The sequence below is a fragment of the Littorina saxatilis genome, linkage group LG6 (genome assembly GCF_037325665.1).
Source record: "Littorina saxatilis isolate snail1 linkage group LG6, US_GU_Lsax_2.0, whole genome shotgun sequence".
NCBI classification, from domain to species: Eukaryota; Metazoa; Mollusca; class Gastropoda; order Littorinimorpha; family Littorinidae; genus Littorina; species Littorina saxatilis.
This window is the reverse complement of record NC_090250.1, coordinates 42,164,664-42,183,896: the sequence shown is the minus strand read 5'-3', so window position 1 is coordinate 42,183,896 and position 19,233 is coordinate 42,164,664. Positions and strand designations below refer to the sequence as shown.

The 19,233-nt window shown below is 42.7% G+C and overlaps 2 protein-coding genes across 4 annotated transcripts in view; one reads left to right on the top strand and one right to left on the bottom strand.

Annotated features, from left to right (window-relative positions):
• The window catches only part of LOC138969256 (WD repeat-containing protein 17-like), a 76,393-nt gene that overhangs the window by 33,750 nt on the left and 23,410 nt on the right, over positions 1 to 19,233 (top strand). For all 3 annotated transcript variants that reach the window (XM_070342004.1, XM_070342003.1, XM_070342002.1), the window contains exons 7-15: positions 1,339 to 1,485; positions 2,271 to 2,353; positions 3,416 to 3,502; positions 4,752 to 4,840; positions 7,915 to 7,990; positions 8,172 to 8,374; positions 9,440 to 9,589; positions 10,861 to 10,994; positions 12,392 to 12,517. In XM_070342004.1, the coding sequence (XP_070198105.1) occupies positions 1,339 to 1,485; positions 2,271 to 2,353; positions 3,416 to 3,502; positions 4,752 to 4,840; positions 7,915 to 7,990; positions 8,172 to 8,374; positions 9,440 to 9,589; positions 10,861 to 10,994; positions 12,392 to 12,517 (1,095 nt within the window). The remainder of the gene's footprint in view (positions 1 to 1,338; positions 1,486 to 2,270; positions 2,354 to 3,415; positions 3,503 to 4,751; positions 4,841 to 7,914; positions 7,991 to 8,171; positions 8,375 to 9,439; positions 9,590 to 10,860; positions 10,995 to 12,391; positions 12,518 to 19,233) is intronic.
• Positions 13,783 to 17,798, bottom strand: LOC138969257 (piggyBac transposable element-derived protein 4-like). The gene is made up of 2 exons (XM_070342005.1): positions 16,624 to 17,798; positions 13,783 to 15,917 (listed from the first exon to the last, which is right to left on the bottom strand). The coding sequence occupies exon 2, from the start codon at positions 15,881 to 15,883 to the stop codon at positions 14,411 to 14,413; it is 1,473 nt and encodes a 490-aa protein (XP_070198106.1). The 5' UTR covers positions 15,884 to 15,917; positions 16,624 to 17,798; the 3' UTR covers positions 13,783 to 14,410.

Below are 19,233 nucleotides of genomic sequence, written 5' to 3'. Positions count from 1 at the left end.
GTGCATGGAATAAGAATACAGTGGATTCCTTGTGTTTTTATGAGTCCGACAGTTTCGTTTTGATTCATATCTGCACTAACATAGATGAGTTTTCAAATGATTTTTTAAAAAAAGTCTGGATAATTTGATCGTCAAATCATTTCCCCATCATAGTAAAGTGGTTATTCTTATAAAAAACATATCAATTCAGGCTGCACTGTGCTACTAGTTTGAGGTACTGGTTGGAATCTTTCAAATGCTGTTTTCTCTGAATGTAATTTTCAGACAAACATCTGTAATTAAAATGTTGCAACTTTTGAATGGCTTGATGGATTTGTTTCATTTTTGTTTATGTTGTTTATGATTTGTAAAGCGTCAGTTTTGTGTATGGAATAAGAGTTAAGTGCATTGGTTGGGTTTTTATGAGTCTGACAGTTTGGTTCTGATTCATGTTTTCATATCGGTACAAACAAAGATGGCTGTTTTCATATGATGTATATAAAAAAAATCCTGATAATTTGATTGTCAAATCCTTTTCCCTACATAGTAAAGTGGTCATTCTGATAAAAACATATGAATTCAGGGTGCACTGTGCTACTGGTTTTTTTATGTACTGGTTCAAATCTTTAAAATGCTGTTTTCTCTGAATGTAATTTTCAGACAAAACGCTACAATTAAAATGTTGCAACTTTTGAAAGGCTTGATGGATTTGTTCAGTTTTTGTATATGTTGTTTATGAGTTTTACAGCATCAGTTCTGTGTATGGAATAAGAGTTCAGTGCATTGGTTGGGTTTTTATGAGTCTGACAGTTAGGATTTCATGTATTTTTCTTATCAAAACTGAACCGGTAACTGAAAATGCTAAATTAAAATAATATATTGCTTAGAAATGCTTTTCGATACACAGAATTATTAAACACACACATATTGCTGCAAAGAAGAAAAATTGGATCAAGACATGCACTGGTTCACAAACTGCAACATTTTAAAAAAAGCACATTTTATAACGTTTTTCTCACATTTTGGTGAATAAAACCCCCCAAAATTGCTTTTCACTCAAAATTTAAAATGGTTTCCCTTAATTAGGTTATTCTGCTTGCAAAAATCAAACAAGCAGCAAGCTGTTTCCAAAAAAAAAAAAAAAAAGTGCTTGCCTACCCTGTCCCCCCTTAAAGTAGACAAACAAGGTACACAGCAAGCAAACATGGATGGGAAATGGTACTGTGGCGTATCTGTGAATTTCTGTTGCCTGCAAAGTATTGCTTCATCCATTTGATTGAATTAAATGAAATTGTGGCTGTTAGAGGGTCGATTCAAGCCCTGTGGCATCGGCTAAACAATGTGATGTGTGTGACACAGGTTGCTACCTCAGCAGGCAATGAAGGCATCATATACCATATGTCATGGGCGCCTGCAGACTTGGGGTGCATTGCAGGCTGCACTGCTAAAAACGGCATCTTCATCTGGAGCATGGACAAGGGGAAGGTCATCAAACGCATTCATGATGTGAGTGTGGCCATGCATTGGGTTGACGTTTGTCAAATATTTTGTGTTTGTTCTTCAGCTGCATGTATTTGGTACTTTTTTGGTGTGCCCTTGTCTCCCCCTATCTCCCCTCATTGAAATTAAAAATCTGACCATGTACCAAACAATTATGGTGGGGATATTTTTTTTCGGATACTATCTGTGATAGTGGAAACACTGTCAGGTTAATTCAGATCCTTGAAGACGGGTGCAGTGGCCTAGTGGATAAGACATCGGCCTCCTATGCGGCAGGTTGCGAGTTCCAGCCGCGGCTGCCTGGTGGGTTAAAGGTGGAGATTTTTTCGATCACCTAGGTCAACTTATGTGCAGACCTGCTAGTGCCTTGACCCCTTCGTGTGTATACCATGCAAGCACAAGACCAATTAAGTGCACACGGAAAAGATCCTGTAATCCATGTCAGAGTTCGGTGGGTTATAGAAACACAAACATACCCAGCATGCTTCCCCCTAAAGCGGGGGTATGGCTGCCTGAATGGCGGGGTAAAAACGGTCATACACGTAAAAGCACACTCATGCAAAGACATGAGTGAACGTGGGAGTTTCAGTCCATGAACGAAGAAGATCCTTTTTTATGGTCGAACAATAAAGAAAGCGTGCATCATTCTGTAGTCTTAATTCAAATGCTTTTTGGTGTGCTAGTTCAGTCTTGACAGGGTGTTAGCAGTTTCTCTTAGTATAAGTGGATTATTTATAAGTGCTACTGTCGCTGTTTGATGCTGAGATTTGAATTCTTGTCACATTTTGCAGCATGGTGAATATTCAGTGTTCTCTGTATCATGGAGCCAGAAAGATTCCAAACTCATTATGTCCTGTGGTTCCAGCTGCTACTGGTGAGTCAACATTGCATGAGCGCGCATGAGTGGCAGTTTTCAGATATAGGCAATAGAAAGTTAGAAGTGTTTGCAAAGAAATGAGTCTGAACAAAAGAATGGATGTTCATGTAGTCAAATAAAGGATTGGATAGCTTGATTTAGAAACATACTTAATTTGTTTTGGGAATGCCATTAAAATATTTGAGTAACAAAATGTGAAAATGCATAAGCTAGTGTACAATATGATAAGGGCAGTATGTCACACGCTTTCCTTCTTTGCCACTACTAAAGCAAACGTGTGCAAGATTGTATGTTACACGCTTTGGAGCATGTGCAAGAGCGGATTCAAACTCGAAATCGTCCCTCCAAAAGCCCCAAAATGCACACACGACTTTTATTTCTCCTGCTGTTGTCGTGTCTTCTCTTTACAAATTCTTCAACGCTGAGAATACTGAAAACGGCATCCCAGACTACAGTACTGTTTCCATACGCGAGTTTAGCTTCCCTTGGAAAGTGGCTCGCTCAGGAGGCCTGTTAGTCTGAAACTAGAAGGACAGAGTTCTGAACATAGATGACAAAGACCCCGGAAAGAACAAACATTTCGCGGATGCAGACACAGAAAGACGTCATGAAGAATGGAATGCTTCAAAAGATACAGACTGTGACGATGACTGTGACGTCATTCACATATACCGAGACGTCATTCATAGTTGTTCGTTCACTTTCGTCAAAAAGTAGATCTCTCCACAATGGCTGCTCCTGTGTTTAGGTTTATCAAGCGTGAGTACGCAAAACGTGTTTGTTCTCTCCTCTGTTGAAGCTGTGAGACATAATCGCCATTACGAGCTAGTCGTGTGACAGAGAGTGTTCTTGCACACTCGACTGCTGCTGTTTCACTCCGGCTAAAGCCGTCGTGAAACATCTACAGTCTCGTGTGCAAGAAAACTCTGTCACACGACTAGCTCGTAATAGCGGGTAATATAGTGATCGTGAACATAAGAGAAGAAGAAGAGTGTTGCTGAGAAGAAGAAATTCTAGAATGTGTGAAATGTTAAAATGTCTTTGTTGAAATGTGTGCAGCATGATACATCAGGTCGACGGGAAGCTGATCCACAAGTATAAACATCCTGCAGCTGTGTATGGGGGAGACTGGAGCCCTCATAACAAGTAAGACATGCAGTCACCTACACATCTGACACATCTTCTATCGATCACTATAAAATGTATGCAAAAAGAAAATTAACTGGGTTTGAGATCTGTTATAAGCTACTTTTTTCTTATGAAGAAAACTTCCAGTCTGTTATCTCATACAGTCAAACCCACTTAAAACGAACACGCTAGTTACGAATTTTGACTTATAACGTATTAGTTTTAAGTTCCCAACTGAATACCTCTTTCTTCATGCTTAAAAAAAATGCTTAAAACGAATTCTTTGTAACAAATTTATGCTTATAACGAGCACTTTTTGGATTCCCAAGCATGCATAATGTCTGTAATTTACTCACGCTTATGACGAAATCTTTAAACTCGTCCCGAGATCGACATATCATGGGAATTTGATAAGTTTGAATACATGTGTCAAAGTCTTCCCTTGCGTCGACTGCTTGAACCATTGCTCAACCGATCACTGAATAAAGTTAAACTGATTACACTGTACTCACAAAACAATTTCAAATTTAGAATCAAAGTGATTGATAGCTCAGACACTGAACATGAATGACTGACTGACGTTTATTTCCTTCGCGAATACCAAAAACAAAACATCAATGTTTTGAACGGACGCCATTGCCAAAAAATATAGATGCCAGAGTGGTTTCCCTTGGACAAGGGAAACCACACTCTCAATGTTTGCGTTCGCCGGTTCGCGATAGTTTATCAGTCAGTCAGTGCTATCGATTTGGATTTGAACATCATGTTGCAACAAAACAAAAAAAACTAAATTGGCCAAGGTTTGCTACCCGTCGCCAAGGTAAGTGATTCCGGACAAATGATAGGAACACCGCGAATGTGGACAGTGTCAGTGTGTGCGTGTGTGTGACCAAAAACGTAACAACTGGATGAAACATCTGTGTGCTCACTCTCACTCAAACTCAACAATCATCACTCAACATGAGACACACATGAACATGTAACTGAATATGTCACTTTATTGTCTAAACGTGAAGCAGCATGAAAGTTGCGAAAGAAACAAATTGAAACACCATAAAATGTACAAGACTTAAAAAAATCAATCAATTTTCTTAATACGAATTTTTGTTAAGACAAACTTTTTTTCCGATCCCCAGTGATTCGTCTTAAGCGAGTTCGACTGTATTTGTAAATAGACTTTACATTTATATCCTTTTTGCTTCACTACAAGATGTGCTAAATTACATGGTGCGACTAAAACCCACCAGATACTGTATTGATTTTACAGAGAAATGCTGGTAACGGGATGTGAAGACAAGATTGTGCGAGTGTTCTACATGGGCACAACCAACAGTCAACCTATCAAAACATTCTCAGGTAAACATCCCCACAATAATTAAGTGAATGTATGAATTATCAACTCAGTGTATTAGTTGGGTTACTTCAGAATGGCTTAGTGTGAAAGTTGACTATATATTACAGCAGACTTCCACTAACTCGCGGTCTTTGGAGTCCAAAGATTTTTGATCGTGATATATCCGATTCGCGATGCAGTTTGGGGTCCAATTAAAGGGAAGAAACCGCGTTCTCTTCTGAGTCAGAGAAAAACGCGGTTATTTCCCTTGTTGGTCACAAAAAGCCTGTGAGCGTCACGTTGGCGTATTTGCCGTGTGAGTGCGTGTGTGTGTGTGCGTGTGCGCACGCACGCCTGGCATGTGGTTGTGCTACAATGTTCATGTGTATGTGTTACTGCGTTTCTCGCAAGTGTGAAGCTTCTGTTGGTAACTAAGATCTCAAAAGATTAACTGCGATGACACGTTTTCTTTTATTAGCAGATGACGATTTCTTTTTTTTCTCTGACTCATACGTCACCACAAACTTACTAGTTAATCAGACACAGACGTACACTGTACGCGTATAGCGACTCACTGCTGCACACACACACACTAACTGACAATGAACAGAACGCAAGCCATGGTGAATTACCACAATATTTTATTTCGTTTGGAAACGCAAGAAGCTGAAGCACTTCATGGCGCCTGTAGAAAATCCGGGGCGTCTAGCTGAGATCGCGATTAGCGGGACTCGAGTGTTAAATTGCATGCCTGACTAGATTGCAGAAGATTGAAGCGCAGTTTAAGCACTTGATTGGCGCCTGTGGCCACCCGGACCGTCTAGCAGAGATCGCAATTAGCTGGACTCGAGTGTTTAACTGCACGCCTGACTGGCCATACTGACTGGTCAGACACTTAACCTCTATAGGCACATGGCCAATTTGACGATACCGATCGTGGCATGAAAGTTCTTGACTGAGTGGGGCACGCGTGAAAGGTTTGTTTTTCTTTTGTTCGCAAGTCTCGATCAACCTGTAATGTACACAACCTGAAAACACACACACACGTAGAACACTATTTGGAGAGACTGAGGGAGAGAAAGAGAGAGAGACTGATAAGATGAAATGACAATTTTCTGCATGATGAAAGGCCATCGGACCCAGAGAGAGATAGCGTGGTTATGATACAACATTTTTACATGATCTGTACTATTTTTTGGCCTTTACGTGACTAATTTTGTACAAAAAAACAAAAAAAATGTTTTTAAAGGTCGGTCTTGTTTTTTCGGGGTCCAAGAGGTCTCCGCGATATAGCCGAATTCGTGATTTAGTGGACCGCGAGTTAGTGGAAGTATGCTGTATCTCTAAATTTCGAACTCTTTCAATAAGAATTCTCAATAAGTGCATTAATATAACGTACTAGGCTGCCCATTCATACATTAACATGTAATTTATTTTTTTCCTAGTCTACAACATGTACAGCTTTTCACTGGCGTCGGTCTGGTCGGATGTAGTATCATGTCTATTCTGCTATTTTACATATACTGTTCAAAAAAAGAAACGCATAGTTACTACTTGCCAAATTTGTTTAATTTTTCGAAAAAATTAACAGAAAATCCAATATTTAGATTATTTGTTTGAAATTTGGTATGGACACAGTTGAATGCACACACAGTTCATTTGCATCTTCAAATCAATCGGTCAATCAATACGATTGGGTGCCGAGGCTGTCAAGTCAGTAGGGGGTGTGACTGCCTTGAGCAGCAACAACTGTCCGGCACCTTCTGGGCATGGACTGGATCAGATGCCGGATATCTTGCTGTGGGATGGTGTCCCACTCCTCCTGAAGTGCCTGCAATAGATCGCGGTGATTTGCCGGCGCTTCTTCTCGCCTGCGCACACGTCTGTCCAATTCATCCCAGAGGTGTTCTATCGGGTTCATGTCTGGCGACATGGATGGCCAGGGAAGCACCTGGACATGGTGGTCGGTGAGGAACTGGGTGGTGAGTCGTGCTGTGTGCGGGCGAGCGTTGTCCTGCTGGAATATGGCATCCTGGTCAGCCAGAAGAGGAAGGGCGTGTGGGCGCAGAATTTCCTCCACGTATCGCTGGGCAGTTATGCGCCCTTGGACGTGCACCAGGGTGCTCCTTCCAGCGGTATTGATCGCCCCCCCACACCATGACACCTCCACCACCATGAACGGGTGCCTCATCCACACAGTTGGGCGCGTAACGTTCGTTTACTCTCCGGTAGACCCTCCTCCGACCATCATGTTGCTGGAGCAGGAAGTAGGACTCGTCGCTGAACCACACGTGTCTCCAGTGATTCCGGACGGTCCAGCGAAGGTGCTGGTTGCCCCACTGCACTCGGTTCTGGCGATGGCGGCGGGTGAGGACAGCTCCTCTGTGAGGTCTGCGAGCTCTCAAACCAGCTTCATGCAGGCGGTTCCGCACGGTCTGGTCCGATAATCGGTGTGGCCCGGGGAGAGCCTGGACAGAAGATGAGGCCGACAGGAAACGATTCCGGAGGTGGCGGAGCCGTATGAAGCGGTCGTGAGCAGCAGTTGTCGCCCTTGGTCTTCCCGCTCGTGGCAAGTCAGCAACGGAGCCAGTGGCTTGAAACCTGACCCACAGTCTACTGATGGTGCTCTGGGACACGTGGAAGTGCCTGGCGATTGCACTTTCACTTTGGCCTGCTTGTAAACGACCCAATGCAATTTGGCGGTCTTCTCTGCTCAATCGGGCCATCTTTCGTCGCTGAATTGTCTGATTTCTTTGTGGCGAACAATCCGCTTTTATGGGTTTTGGAAGACATGGTGAGAGCTCAATATTCCCCGAGTTTCACGAGATTACACTGAAGCATGACGAGTGGTCATGCCAAATGAGCAATTTTGACATTGTAGCCACTGATAACGCATGCGTCACGTGCAGAGCTCACTTGTGGCAATGGACGAAAGGTCGACGACCAGATAAACATTTTCTGCAGTTTGGTGGATATCCTTGTAGCCATATAACTAAATTAACCAAATATTACAAGCTATGCGTTTCTTTTTTTGAACAGTATATGTACATTCCTGTGTTTCATGGCTTAATCTTATGAATGACTGTATGTGTTGCAGGTCACACAGCCAAAGTGTTCCATGTGCGCTGGTCCCCTCTCAGGGACGGGATTTTCTGCAGTGGCTCTGATGACTGGTGAGTTTTTTTGTGATATGAATCATGAATAGTTGGCACTGACCACACCAAAATATCATGAGTCTGCCACTCCATTGAATTGATATATTTCTTTATGCTCTTAAACATTCTTTCAAAAGGTTTGATGAAATGCTTACTGTAGACACTGGTTTTACAACGGTGCCTACATGTGTGTTAACAGCACAGTACGTGTGTGGGACTACACCCAGGAGGAGTGTGTGAGCAAGCTGTCGGGACACGAGGGACCAGTGCGCGGCCTGACCTGGAACTACGAGGTCCCATACCTCCTGGTGTCCGGCAGCTGGGACAGCTCTATACGAGTGTGGGACATCCGGGACGGCGCCTGTCTCTTTGTGGTTGTTGACCATGGCGCTGATGTGTATGGTAAGTGCATTATGGGGGGAGTATTTGGTTAATATACAGTCGATCCTGTCTTTAACGACCACCCAAGGGTCTGAGCAAAAGGGGTTATTACAGATAGATGGTCGCTACTGGAAAGGTTTATTATATAGAATAAAAACTCTTCTGTGATCCTACCGAGTGGTTGTTTTGGGCAGGTTGTCTCTTTCGAGAGGTACTCGCAAGGGCAAGTTTGTCGGTAGTTCAAACCCGTTGATGTCATCTCAGGTTCATCTGAACATGCTCAGATCAGGCATCTAATGAATATGATGAAATGACCCAAAAATGAAGCTTGGAAGTGTGGGACAACTATTTAAATACCTAATATATTTTATATTTAAAAATTTATTCTGGTCAAGCTACATGGATGTTTCAATAGAATATGTTGACTACTAGGAATTAGGAAATGGATTTTAGAAACAAGTGTTTACTTTAACCAATTATCAAAAGACAATGCTCGATCACAACAAGAAAGTTTCATTGATTGATTTTAGACCAACTGATTTAGCAGTTGTGAATTGAGATCTTATATTTCTGGTTCTGACTACATAGCTTCTGTAAATTCATGTCCATTTTCAATACTTCCACGTTTTTAAACCTAATTTTCTCAAATGTGTGGTGGTCTTGAAAGGGGGGTTCCACTGTATTTGTTTCCATGGTTACCCTCAGCGATGGGCGGGGATGTAGCTCAGTCGGTAGCGCGCTGGATTTGTATCCAGTTGGCCGCTGCCAGCGTGAGTTCGTCCCCACGTTCGGCGAGAGATTTATTTCTCAGAGTCAACTTTGTGTGCAGACTCTCCTCGGTGTCCGAACACCCCCTTGTGTACACGCAAGCACAAGACCAAGTGCGCACGAAAAAGATCCTGTAATCCATGTCAGAGTTCGATGGGTTATAGAAACACGAAAATACCCAGCATGCTTCCTCCGAAAGCGGCGTATGGCTGCCTAAATGGCGGGGTAAAAATGGTCATACACGTAAAAGCCGTGGGAGTTTCAGCCCATGAACGAACAAACAAACAAACAAACCCTCAGCGATGTATGTTCACACAGGGCTAACATGTCATCCTAATCGCCCGTTCCTGATGGCGTCTTGTTCACGGGATTCCACACTGCGTCTATGGTCACTCACACCATTGGTTCAACCAGTGGAACTGAACATCCTGGCTCACAAACCATTGTCTGAAATTCTCGGCACTCCAGGTCTGTTGTCATCCATGCTCTAACAGACAGCATGATTTTGATTTAATATGAACGTTATTTTAGACTTTAAAAGTTTTTCAATTGCTGTGGTGTTTTTTGTTTGGTTGTTTTTTGTGTTTTGTTGGTTTTGTTAGATAGGGACATTTGCATTGCATAGAGTGGTAGCCATTTATAACAATAGAGCGGTCAAGGCCTGCCGGACGGTTGTTCATCTGACCAGTGGTGCATAAAAGTTCCACTTCGGTAGCAATTTTCAAACAATTTAGCAGCAATTCTTACTGTCCACTTTAAGCCCTCAGGCTGTTGCACCAATAGACGATTTTCGGGGAAATAACTCTGTCTGGTTTGTATGGGTTGTGAAAGAGTGAGTACCCTTGCATTTGGACAGACAAACTTTGCCATGTTCTTCCTGTACACATGTTTGAGACACGCCCTCTCGCTAGTGACTGGCCTAGAATATCATGTGGGAAATAGAGAATACTACATGGCTTGCTGTGTCGTACCAGATTTACACGAGTTGTTTTTTTAAAATATTGAACTGCGAGCGAAAGCGAACGGTTCACTATTTCAAAAAGCAACGAGTGTAAATCTGGTACGACACAGCAAGCCATGTAGTATTCTGTTTATCCTACATACTGTACTTACGTGTATTTTACTGAAAATGTCCTGCATTCGAGGCAGCTAAATTGAAGACGCTTGTTTTGGAACCTCGATCTCTTCTAAAGCCTCGTGCAATCTATTACGTCAAAGCAAAGAAACGTCACTCTGAAAGTGTGGCGTGACGTGTTAGTTCTAAAGATTCATCGAGGGTAATTAGCAAGCGCAATTTGTGTTTCTATAATGACGTTTGTCTCGGTGACTTTGGCATCATACGCAGTGGAAAAACAGGTCCCTGCCAGACTTGCTTGACATGACCTCATTTACATGATATACACACGTGTGATTTGAACGATTATTATCTCACGGGTGTCTCTCTCACGTATGTAGGATAAATAATCATAATGTCAAGTGGGGAAACTTTCCCACGTGACATATATTACAGGCCAGTCACTAGCGAGAGGGCGTGTCTCAAACACATGTACAGGAAGCACGTGGCAAAGTTTGTCTGCGCAAATGCAAGGGTATCACTCATACAAACCCGACAGTTATTTCCAGAAATCGTCTATTCAGATATATTCTGATGGAAGGGTGCCCATAGCATGCATAGAAGCCTGGGTTAATCTGTAATGTTTGTGTTGGAGGACAGTATCCTAAGTGCATATTTTGAACAGATCGCTCCATGTGTCTGGGCACGAGTCCACTGCTGACGGGCAAAGTGTCCAAAGAACTGCGAGACACGTTGGACAAGGTGACCGACGTCAGTCATCACACCCAGACTGTCACCGTTTTCTCCAAATTCCTCTCTGTGAGTTTACAGTGTACAGTTAAAACCTGTTAGTTAAGACCCCCCAACTTAAGACCTTTTGAAGACCTTGATTTTTAACATTTTTTCGTTCCTAACATCTGTAAATTTACCTACATTGTAAGACTTCCTCCTTTTTGACTCACATGCGAAGCAAAAGTGAGTCTATGTACTCACCCGAGTCGTCCGTCCGTCCGTCCGTCCGTCCGGAAAACTTTAACGTTGGATATTTCTTGGACACTATTCAGTCTATCAGTACCAAATTTGGCAAGATGGTGTATGATGACAAGGCCCCAAAAAACATACATAGCATCTTGACCTTGCTTCAAGGTCAAGGTCGCAGGGGCCATAAATGTTGCCTAAAAAACAACTATTTTTCACATTTTTCACATTTTCTCTGAAGTTTTTGAGATTCAATACCTCACCTATATATGATATATAGGGCAAAGTAAGCCCCATCTTTTGATACCAGTTTGGTTTACCTTGCTTCAAGGTCAAGGTCACAGGAGCTCTTCAAAGTTGGATTGTATACATATTTTGAAGTGACCTTGACCCTGAACTATGGAAGATAACTGTTTCAAACTTAAAAATTATGTGGGGCACATGTTATGCTTTCATCATGAAACACATTTGGTCACATATGATCAAGGTCAAGGTCACTTTGACCCTTATGAAATGTGACCAAAATAAGGTAGTGAACCACTAAAAGTGACCATATCTCATGGTAGAAAGAGCCAATAAGCACCATTGTACTTCCTATGTCTTGAATTAACAGCTTTGTGTTGCATGACCTTGAATGACCTTGACCTTGGGTCAAGGTCACATGTATTTTGGTAGGAAAAATGTGTAAAGCATGTGAGTCGTATGGGCTTTGCCCTTCTTGTTAAGACCTTATTTTTCAGATTTTCAGACGTCTTAAAAAGGGCGTTCCACTGTTATTGTTTTTTGTTGTTTTGTGTGTGTGTGTGTGTGTAAGCAGATACGTATTTCTGTTTTCAAGGTTCTGAGACTTATGTTGTAAGCTTGCAATCTTTATCCTAGGCATGGGTGCACACAGGGGTATTTGGACACCTGGAAGAGACTCGGCACATGGTCAACTCCTTGAAATAAATGTTAAACCAGTGCTGATAGTTATGAACTGCATGGTTTCAAAGCCAGTGTACCACTGACTGATCACAGACCGGCCCTCATGCTTCCGGACTTTCGCTGAACTTTAGATTCCAAGAAACGTCTACCCCACTTTTTCAGCGATGGAGAAGGAGCACCCTGGATTCATGCAGTCAGTCTGTTCGTGAACAATTTATATATCCCTATCCCATTGTTCATGTCCTCACAGGTTGTTTTTATATATCTGCTATAAAAATGTTTTATTCATTTGGTTCTTTTTCTGCATCTTTCAGCCACCTATGGGAACAGAGAACTTGTGGGATCTGGTTGCTGTGGCAACTGGCGGGGACACCATGCGGTTGTCACCAGGATACAGGAATGGAATAGTGCACTCATCACACCTCGTCGGGTTCCGATCGGTAAGCGTATTTTGTTACTCTCCGTCTTCCTTTATTTTTTATGTCTATATATCCTTCTGTGTGCGTCTTCCGTTCTCTCTGTCTTGTCTGTTCTCTCTGTCTGTTTTAACCTTTCTTTTTGTTGTTGTTGTTTTTACACCCCCGGTATAGGGGTGTGTATAGGTTTCACTCGATGTGTTTGTTTGTTTGTGTGTGTGTGTGTTTGTTTGTTTGTTTGTTTGTGTGTTTGTTTGTTTGTTTGTTTGTGTGTTTGTTTGTGTTCGCAAGTAGATCTCAAGAATGAACGGACCGATCGTCACCAAACTTGGTGAGCAGGTTCTATACATTCCTGAGACGGTCCTTACAAAAATTGGGACCAGTCAAACACACGGTTAGGGAGTTATTGGTGGATTTTGGTTTTTTGGGGGATCAACTACAGTTCAAGAATGAACGGACCGATCGTCACCAAACTTGGTGAACAGGTTCGATACATTCCTGAGACGGTCCTTACAAAAATTGGGACCAGTCAAACACACGGTTAGGGAGTTATTGGTGGATTTTGGTTTTTTGGGGGGATCAACTACAGTTCAAGAATGAACGGACCGATCGTCACCAAACTTGGTGAACAGGTTCGATACATTCCTGAGACGGTCCTTACAAAAATTGGGACCAGTCAAACACACGGTTAGGGAGTTATTGGTGGATTTTGGTTTTTCGGATATTCCCGGCGTTCTGTTACCGGCTATTTTTAGAAGGTCATCGCAGTGTCCAGAACGCTTTCCTTGGACCCGTAAGTTGTCCTCACTTTAAAAGTGCAAAGGTCGAATCAATTTATAGCCACGCGAAAAATACACTCTCATCTATCTCTATATATTTATACAATAGATATAGATATATATATACGGCTTCTCTGTGTGTGTGTGTGTGTGTTTGAGTGTGTCTGTACAAAACACCTGTGTATTGCACAGTTCTGTTTGTGATGTGGTACCTAGGGCGTCGTCGACAAGCATGGGACTCGACATGATATGATCAGGAATGGCATTATGGCCCCTGAATCATGTTCGTGCTGTTCCCATTCCACGAGTCTGGAAGGGACCTAAGCTTGACGGGTCCATGGTTCGAAGCCGGCGTACAGTGCGCCACTCAAGCCGGGTATTCGGCTCTATTTAATCCACACGTGCTGAGCATGTTTTATATTATATACATGAGACGGTTTTTACAAAAAATACGGTCAGTAGGTGTTACAGAAAGAGTTATATTGATTTGTCTTTTTCTCCGCCTGTCTCTTTGTCCACTCAATCAACTTATTTTAACCACACTTGTTAGCAGTGCCTTCTCAGTTGGTGGCAGTGAGAATGGTAAGGACGGGGGTGTTTTTCCTATCTCGGAGGAATTTCTTGTTGTTGTTGTTCTTGTTAACCCTTACCCTGGTGCAATTCCGGAACACATGTTACATAGCCACTGGTGAATTAACAGAGAGAAAAATAAAGAAAATCGGTCATATTTTAAAGAATGTGTTATCTTTTTGTGTGTGCATATTTGAAAAATACATGTTGAATAAAGATTGTACAGAAATGAACAAGGAACAACACAAACACAATTTTGGAGGGTCAGTAGCAAACTGTAATTGACGCACCTGGAGAAAATGAAGGATGACAGGTATTTTTTTTCAGAATGAAGCTGCAGTTCATCATAAATTACTCCACAGTCACCAACAAAAGGATATTCAGTCATCACACACTAGTACAGTATCTCAGACTAGGAGTCACAAGTATCAGTATCTTCATTGGTAACTGTAGGTATGAGTTATCCAGGTAAGAATCCAGGTGAAAATCGCCTTCACATCAGAAACGTTTCAATTGGTTGTCCATGTAACTGCAGGTACACGTACAACAAAAAAACAAATAGAAACAACTAAATCTTTGCAATGTCCCAAGAAAGACTGCATAGCACGACAGAATGGCAGAGTACAGGTGATGTCATTATAGCAGTTAAGTTGTCACCAGCACCATCACGCGGACCACCTTCTGCTGCTCCCATCTGCTGCCCGAGGACTCTTTGGTAGTCACTTCTGGTGTGGTACACCTCAAAACAGTGGGGAATACACAGAGTGACTTGGCATTGTTCACACTGATAGGCAGACTGCTTTCTCTTGAAGCCAGCTCTGTTCTGCCTTACTGGGTTGCAAGCCACACAGTCACGTTGTGGACGCTGTCTCTTGGCACCGACTGTGGCGGTGTTGTAGGTTGGCCGGTGCGTACCAATCATGCGTCTGGGGGGGTTGACTGCTTTCCTTCCTCTTGGTACTGGCTTCGGAGCTTCTGGAGAAGATGAGATCAGCTGTCGGACTAGCAGCTTCCGGAACTCGTGATGCGACAGGGACACACCAGCAAACTTGCGGTGGAGAAAGTAGGCATTGCACATGGCAACTGTGAATAAATAGAAGAAGAGCTTTCTCCACCACTTGACGGTCTTCCTTAACACAGAATAGTTCTTGATGACCTGATCAGATGTGTCCACCCCGCCCATGTTCTTGATGTAGTCAACAATGCAGAGTGGTTTCCAGATGGGGTCACCATTGTCATTTACTTTGTCGAGCTTGGAATGTTGAGGCAGGTGCACTGTAGACAGCATGTGCACATCACGCTTGTCGTGGTGTTTCACAGCAAGAAGGTGCTCAGCTTGCCGGAAGATGGTCTGTCCTTGCGTCAGCTTGATGGTGTCAGCTCCTCGTTTCTGCTTCTTGAAAGCCTCAGGCATGCCGCGTCTGGATGTTCGAACTGTACCACAGGCGTAAGTGTTGAGCAAGTACAGTTCATTGAATAATTCAGGACTGGTGTAGTAGTTGTCCATGAAAATTCTGTGACCTTTGTCCAAAAGACCGCCAAAGGCAAGAAGACCCAGCACGACTTGAGTGGTAGTGCCCAAGTCTTCATCAAGTTGAAGAGCCTCACACAAGTTTGTGCGAGGCGTGGAACCCTGATAGACGTCCATGGAAATGACATAACCCGACTTCGCCTCACAGGCTTCATAAAGCTTGATGCCAAATTTATCTGGCTTTGCTGGGTTGTAGACACGGAATCGCAGTCTACCCTTCCATGGACATGTCGCCTCGTCAAAGCTGATGTCTTGCTCTGGGGTGTACACCTCGACGAATTGCGTGCGAAGATGTGTGAAGAATGGCCGTAGCTTGTACAGGGGGTCTGCGCGGTTGGCCCGTGTGTTGTCCACAAGGTGGAAGTGGCTGAGAATAGCCTGGAACCTCACAAGGGACATGTTCTTTGTGAAAAAAGGAGTGGAGGTGATCTCATCCTGGCTCCAGTACTCTTCAATAGTAGGCTTGATGACCAGGCCTGTTGCAATAACCAGCGACAGGAAAACCTTCATCTCGTCGAGAGTGACAGGTAACCAGCGGTGTAGCCTGAAAAATGGAGATGAAATAATAAATGTTCTATTTCATATTGTTTTTTAAAAACACACACAAACACACTCACTCTCTCTCTCTCTCATACATGGGCATCATACATACAGTGCACACACTCACCCACATACATATAAACACCAACAACCTCCCCCCCCCCCCCCCATACACACTCGTACACAACTATCCCACATACAGTGCACACAGTCATCCACATGCATGTGCAAAGACACATACAACCCCCTTACCCCTCACACACACACACACACACCAACAAACAAACATAACACACTTATAAACACTTCATCCAGTCATAGATCTAACTATAGATCCCTGACCCAGTTGACGACTGCATTCTGCTTGTCAATCTTCTTCTTCTAATAGTAACCAGTCATAGTTCATTCTTTTTCTTCTTCCAATAATAACCACAGTCACAGTCTATTATTCTGTTGCCCCACACAAACAACTCGTGGCCGGGCCCGACCCGAACACAGATCTACACACACACTGACACGCCAACCCAGACACACACTTCTGCTTGAGCACTCACACATGAACAGAAACTACTTTCATATCAATAGTCTAATATCGTTTTTCAGTAAAAACAAACTTTTCACCTGGACAAAAAGGAAGAAGAAAGAAACGGAAGAAAACATGTTTGCAGGAGACACAGAGAGAGAGCAAAAATCGATGACGAAAGGCTTACCGTGAGTGTGGCTTTAGATTTCCAGCGTCAATTTTTCATTGAGCGTAGTCATTCGTTTGTTCGACTAACAGATCGATCATTTCATCACCAACAAACAGTCGGAAAAAAACCAAGGGCTGTGGGTTTTCTGGAAAATCTTCGCCGACATTCAAAACAGTTTCACGATCAAACGGCATGTTGACAGTAGCCCCTTCCCCCCACTCACTACTCCAACCTTCTTGAACGTCTGCTTCGAAGTCTCTGTTGTTTGGGGCCTGATCTAGGTCCATAATGTCCCCAACGAGCATTACATCTTGTAAATCAATGTAAAAGGCTTCTTCCCCTACTTCGTCAAGATCGGGATCGGCGAAGAAATCATCAAAAAAGTCTTGAAAAACATTGCGATCACGCCGTGGATCTATGGGAGCAGCCATTTTGGAGCATGTGCAACAGCTCAGCTGGGTGCCCTGTATTTTTGACACTCGCCTACTCAAATGTGCTTCAGAACTTGGATCTACAGGTTCAGGGCCCAACTGACCTTATTTCCAGTGAATACAGATCTAAGGATAGGTTTTCGCATCCATGGGAGGTAATCGGAACCGACCAAACAGACTGACACAGCCCCACGACATATGTCGCGACAACCAGGTGACGGTATACGTAAAGTAGCGCGACATATGTCGCGACAACCAGCGTAAGGGTTAATTGTTCTTGTTCTTCTTGTTAATTGTTCTTGTTGTTGTGTGGCAGTTCTCCTAATTCTACAGCTTATTCTACGTTGTTGTTTCTAAGCTACTTGTCGGCGAGAACTAGTAAAAGTTGTAAAGAGGAACAGAGAGAGATAAATTTACCTATATGTTTCTCTCTGCCCAGCGTTGCAGACTAGTGCATGCAGTTGATGTTATTTTTCTTTTATGATGTTACCTCGCGTTGTGTTTTTTTTCCTATCTCCTAGTGCAATGCAAATCTAACCCTAGTCTATTGCTATCTCTTCGCTTTTCCTAAGATTCCGGCTTTCAAGTTACATTGTGTTCCTTTTTCTTTCTATGTAACAATTTCAACTATTCTACCTAAAAAGACCTAAGAAAAATAATGTTTGTTCTAAAATTTCGTTCTTGGTCCAATTCTGACCCTTTTTGACCAGTCAAAATTCTATCCTATGGTCACGGCGCCATCTGTGGCAGTTCTCCTAATTCTACTGCTTATTCTACGTTGTTGTTTCTAAGCTACTTGCCGGCGAGAACTAGTAAAAGTTGTAAAGAGGAACAGAGAGAGATAAATTTACCTATATGTTTCTCTCTGCCCAGCGTTGCAGACTAGTGCATGCAGTTGATGTTATTTTTCTTTTATGATGTTACCTCGCGTTGTGTTTTTCCCTATCTCCTAGTGCAATGCAAATCTAACCCTAGTCTATTGCTATCTCTTCGCTTTTCCTAAGATTCCGGCTTGACTGGTCAACAATTAATTCTATGAACTGAACAGGAACTCAATCAACTTGAACATCGATCAAACATCAATGGAGTCCACACATGTGTCGTAATATTTCGAGCAGGTTTATTTATCAAAACGGTCAAACGACCAGCACAAAATGGTAAGTCAAATACAAATTACATGATACAAAATTCACCTTACAGGCACACGCTTTCGTTCAAGTAAGAGGTTATCTAAAATACCTATTCTCCCAACCCCCGAATCTATCTAAAGTGAGGTTCTGCAGTCTGACGCCTAACTAACTAATCTTTGATCCCATACAGGATATGTTTGTTCCCTAACTAGCTAAAGTTGGGTGTCTAGAATTTCCATGAGGATGCTACTTATTTTTCCTGGCTGCAAACGGAAGAACAGTTCTTTCCTCACCAGGCTAAAGATTTTATCAAATGGATAGTCTGAGACTTCTTAGTGCCAATGTTTGATCTTTGGGAGACCCAGGCCTCGGCCCTTATCTCGTCAACGATATTTTTTGTCCCTATTCTCAAAGTGCTACTCCTATTTAGGAACGTACAAGGCGATGTCCGAACCCGACTGCAATGGGTTTAACCAACGCACATGTACGTCCACTAGGTTTACTGTCGCCTAACTATCTAAATTTGTCGGACCTACCCGGTCCGATTTGGTTTAGCTTCTATCTATCTACAACGATTTTTCTCCTAGTCTATCTTTTGGATCGCTCGGAACCAGACAATTCGACTGGCCCGAGTGGTGATGATCTTCCGTTGTAGCTAATCGTACTCCTACTCTGCCTATTTAGATGAAAGAGAATCTCAAGATTCTTTACTGCTAGCAATTTACCCTACTCTGTCAAATTTATCCTGCAAAACCTAACGTCCTTTCTTCGCTCCGGTCTTTTATACCTCTTCTTTCCTAGCAACTCTAAAATAATGTCCTGATGTTTCGCATTGGCTAAATTAGCAACAATGGCCGACTCTCTCGCGGACTCATCCGCAGTAAAATATAATCCCTCATTATCCCTACTTTCCCTACAATTACGATGTCCGCAGACATCGTTTCATTAACATTTCAACACACTTGCTTGCTCTACAATTTTATTCTATTCAAAAGAGCTTTAATCGCCCATTAGATCAACATTTCATCTGCTCCGGTCGTCAGACCGTTGTTCGATAGAACACAACT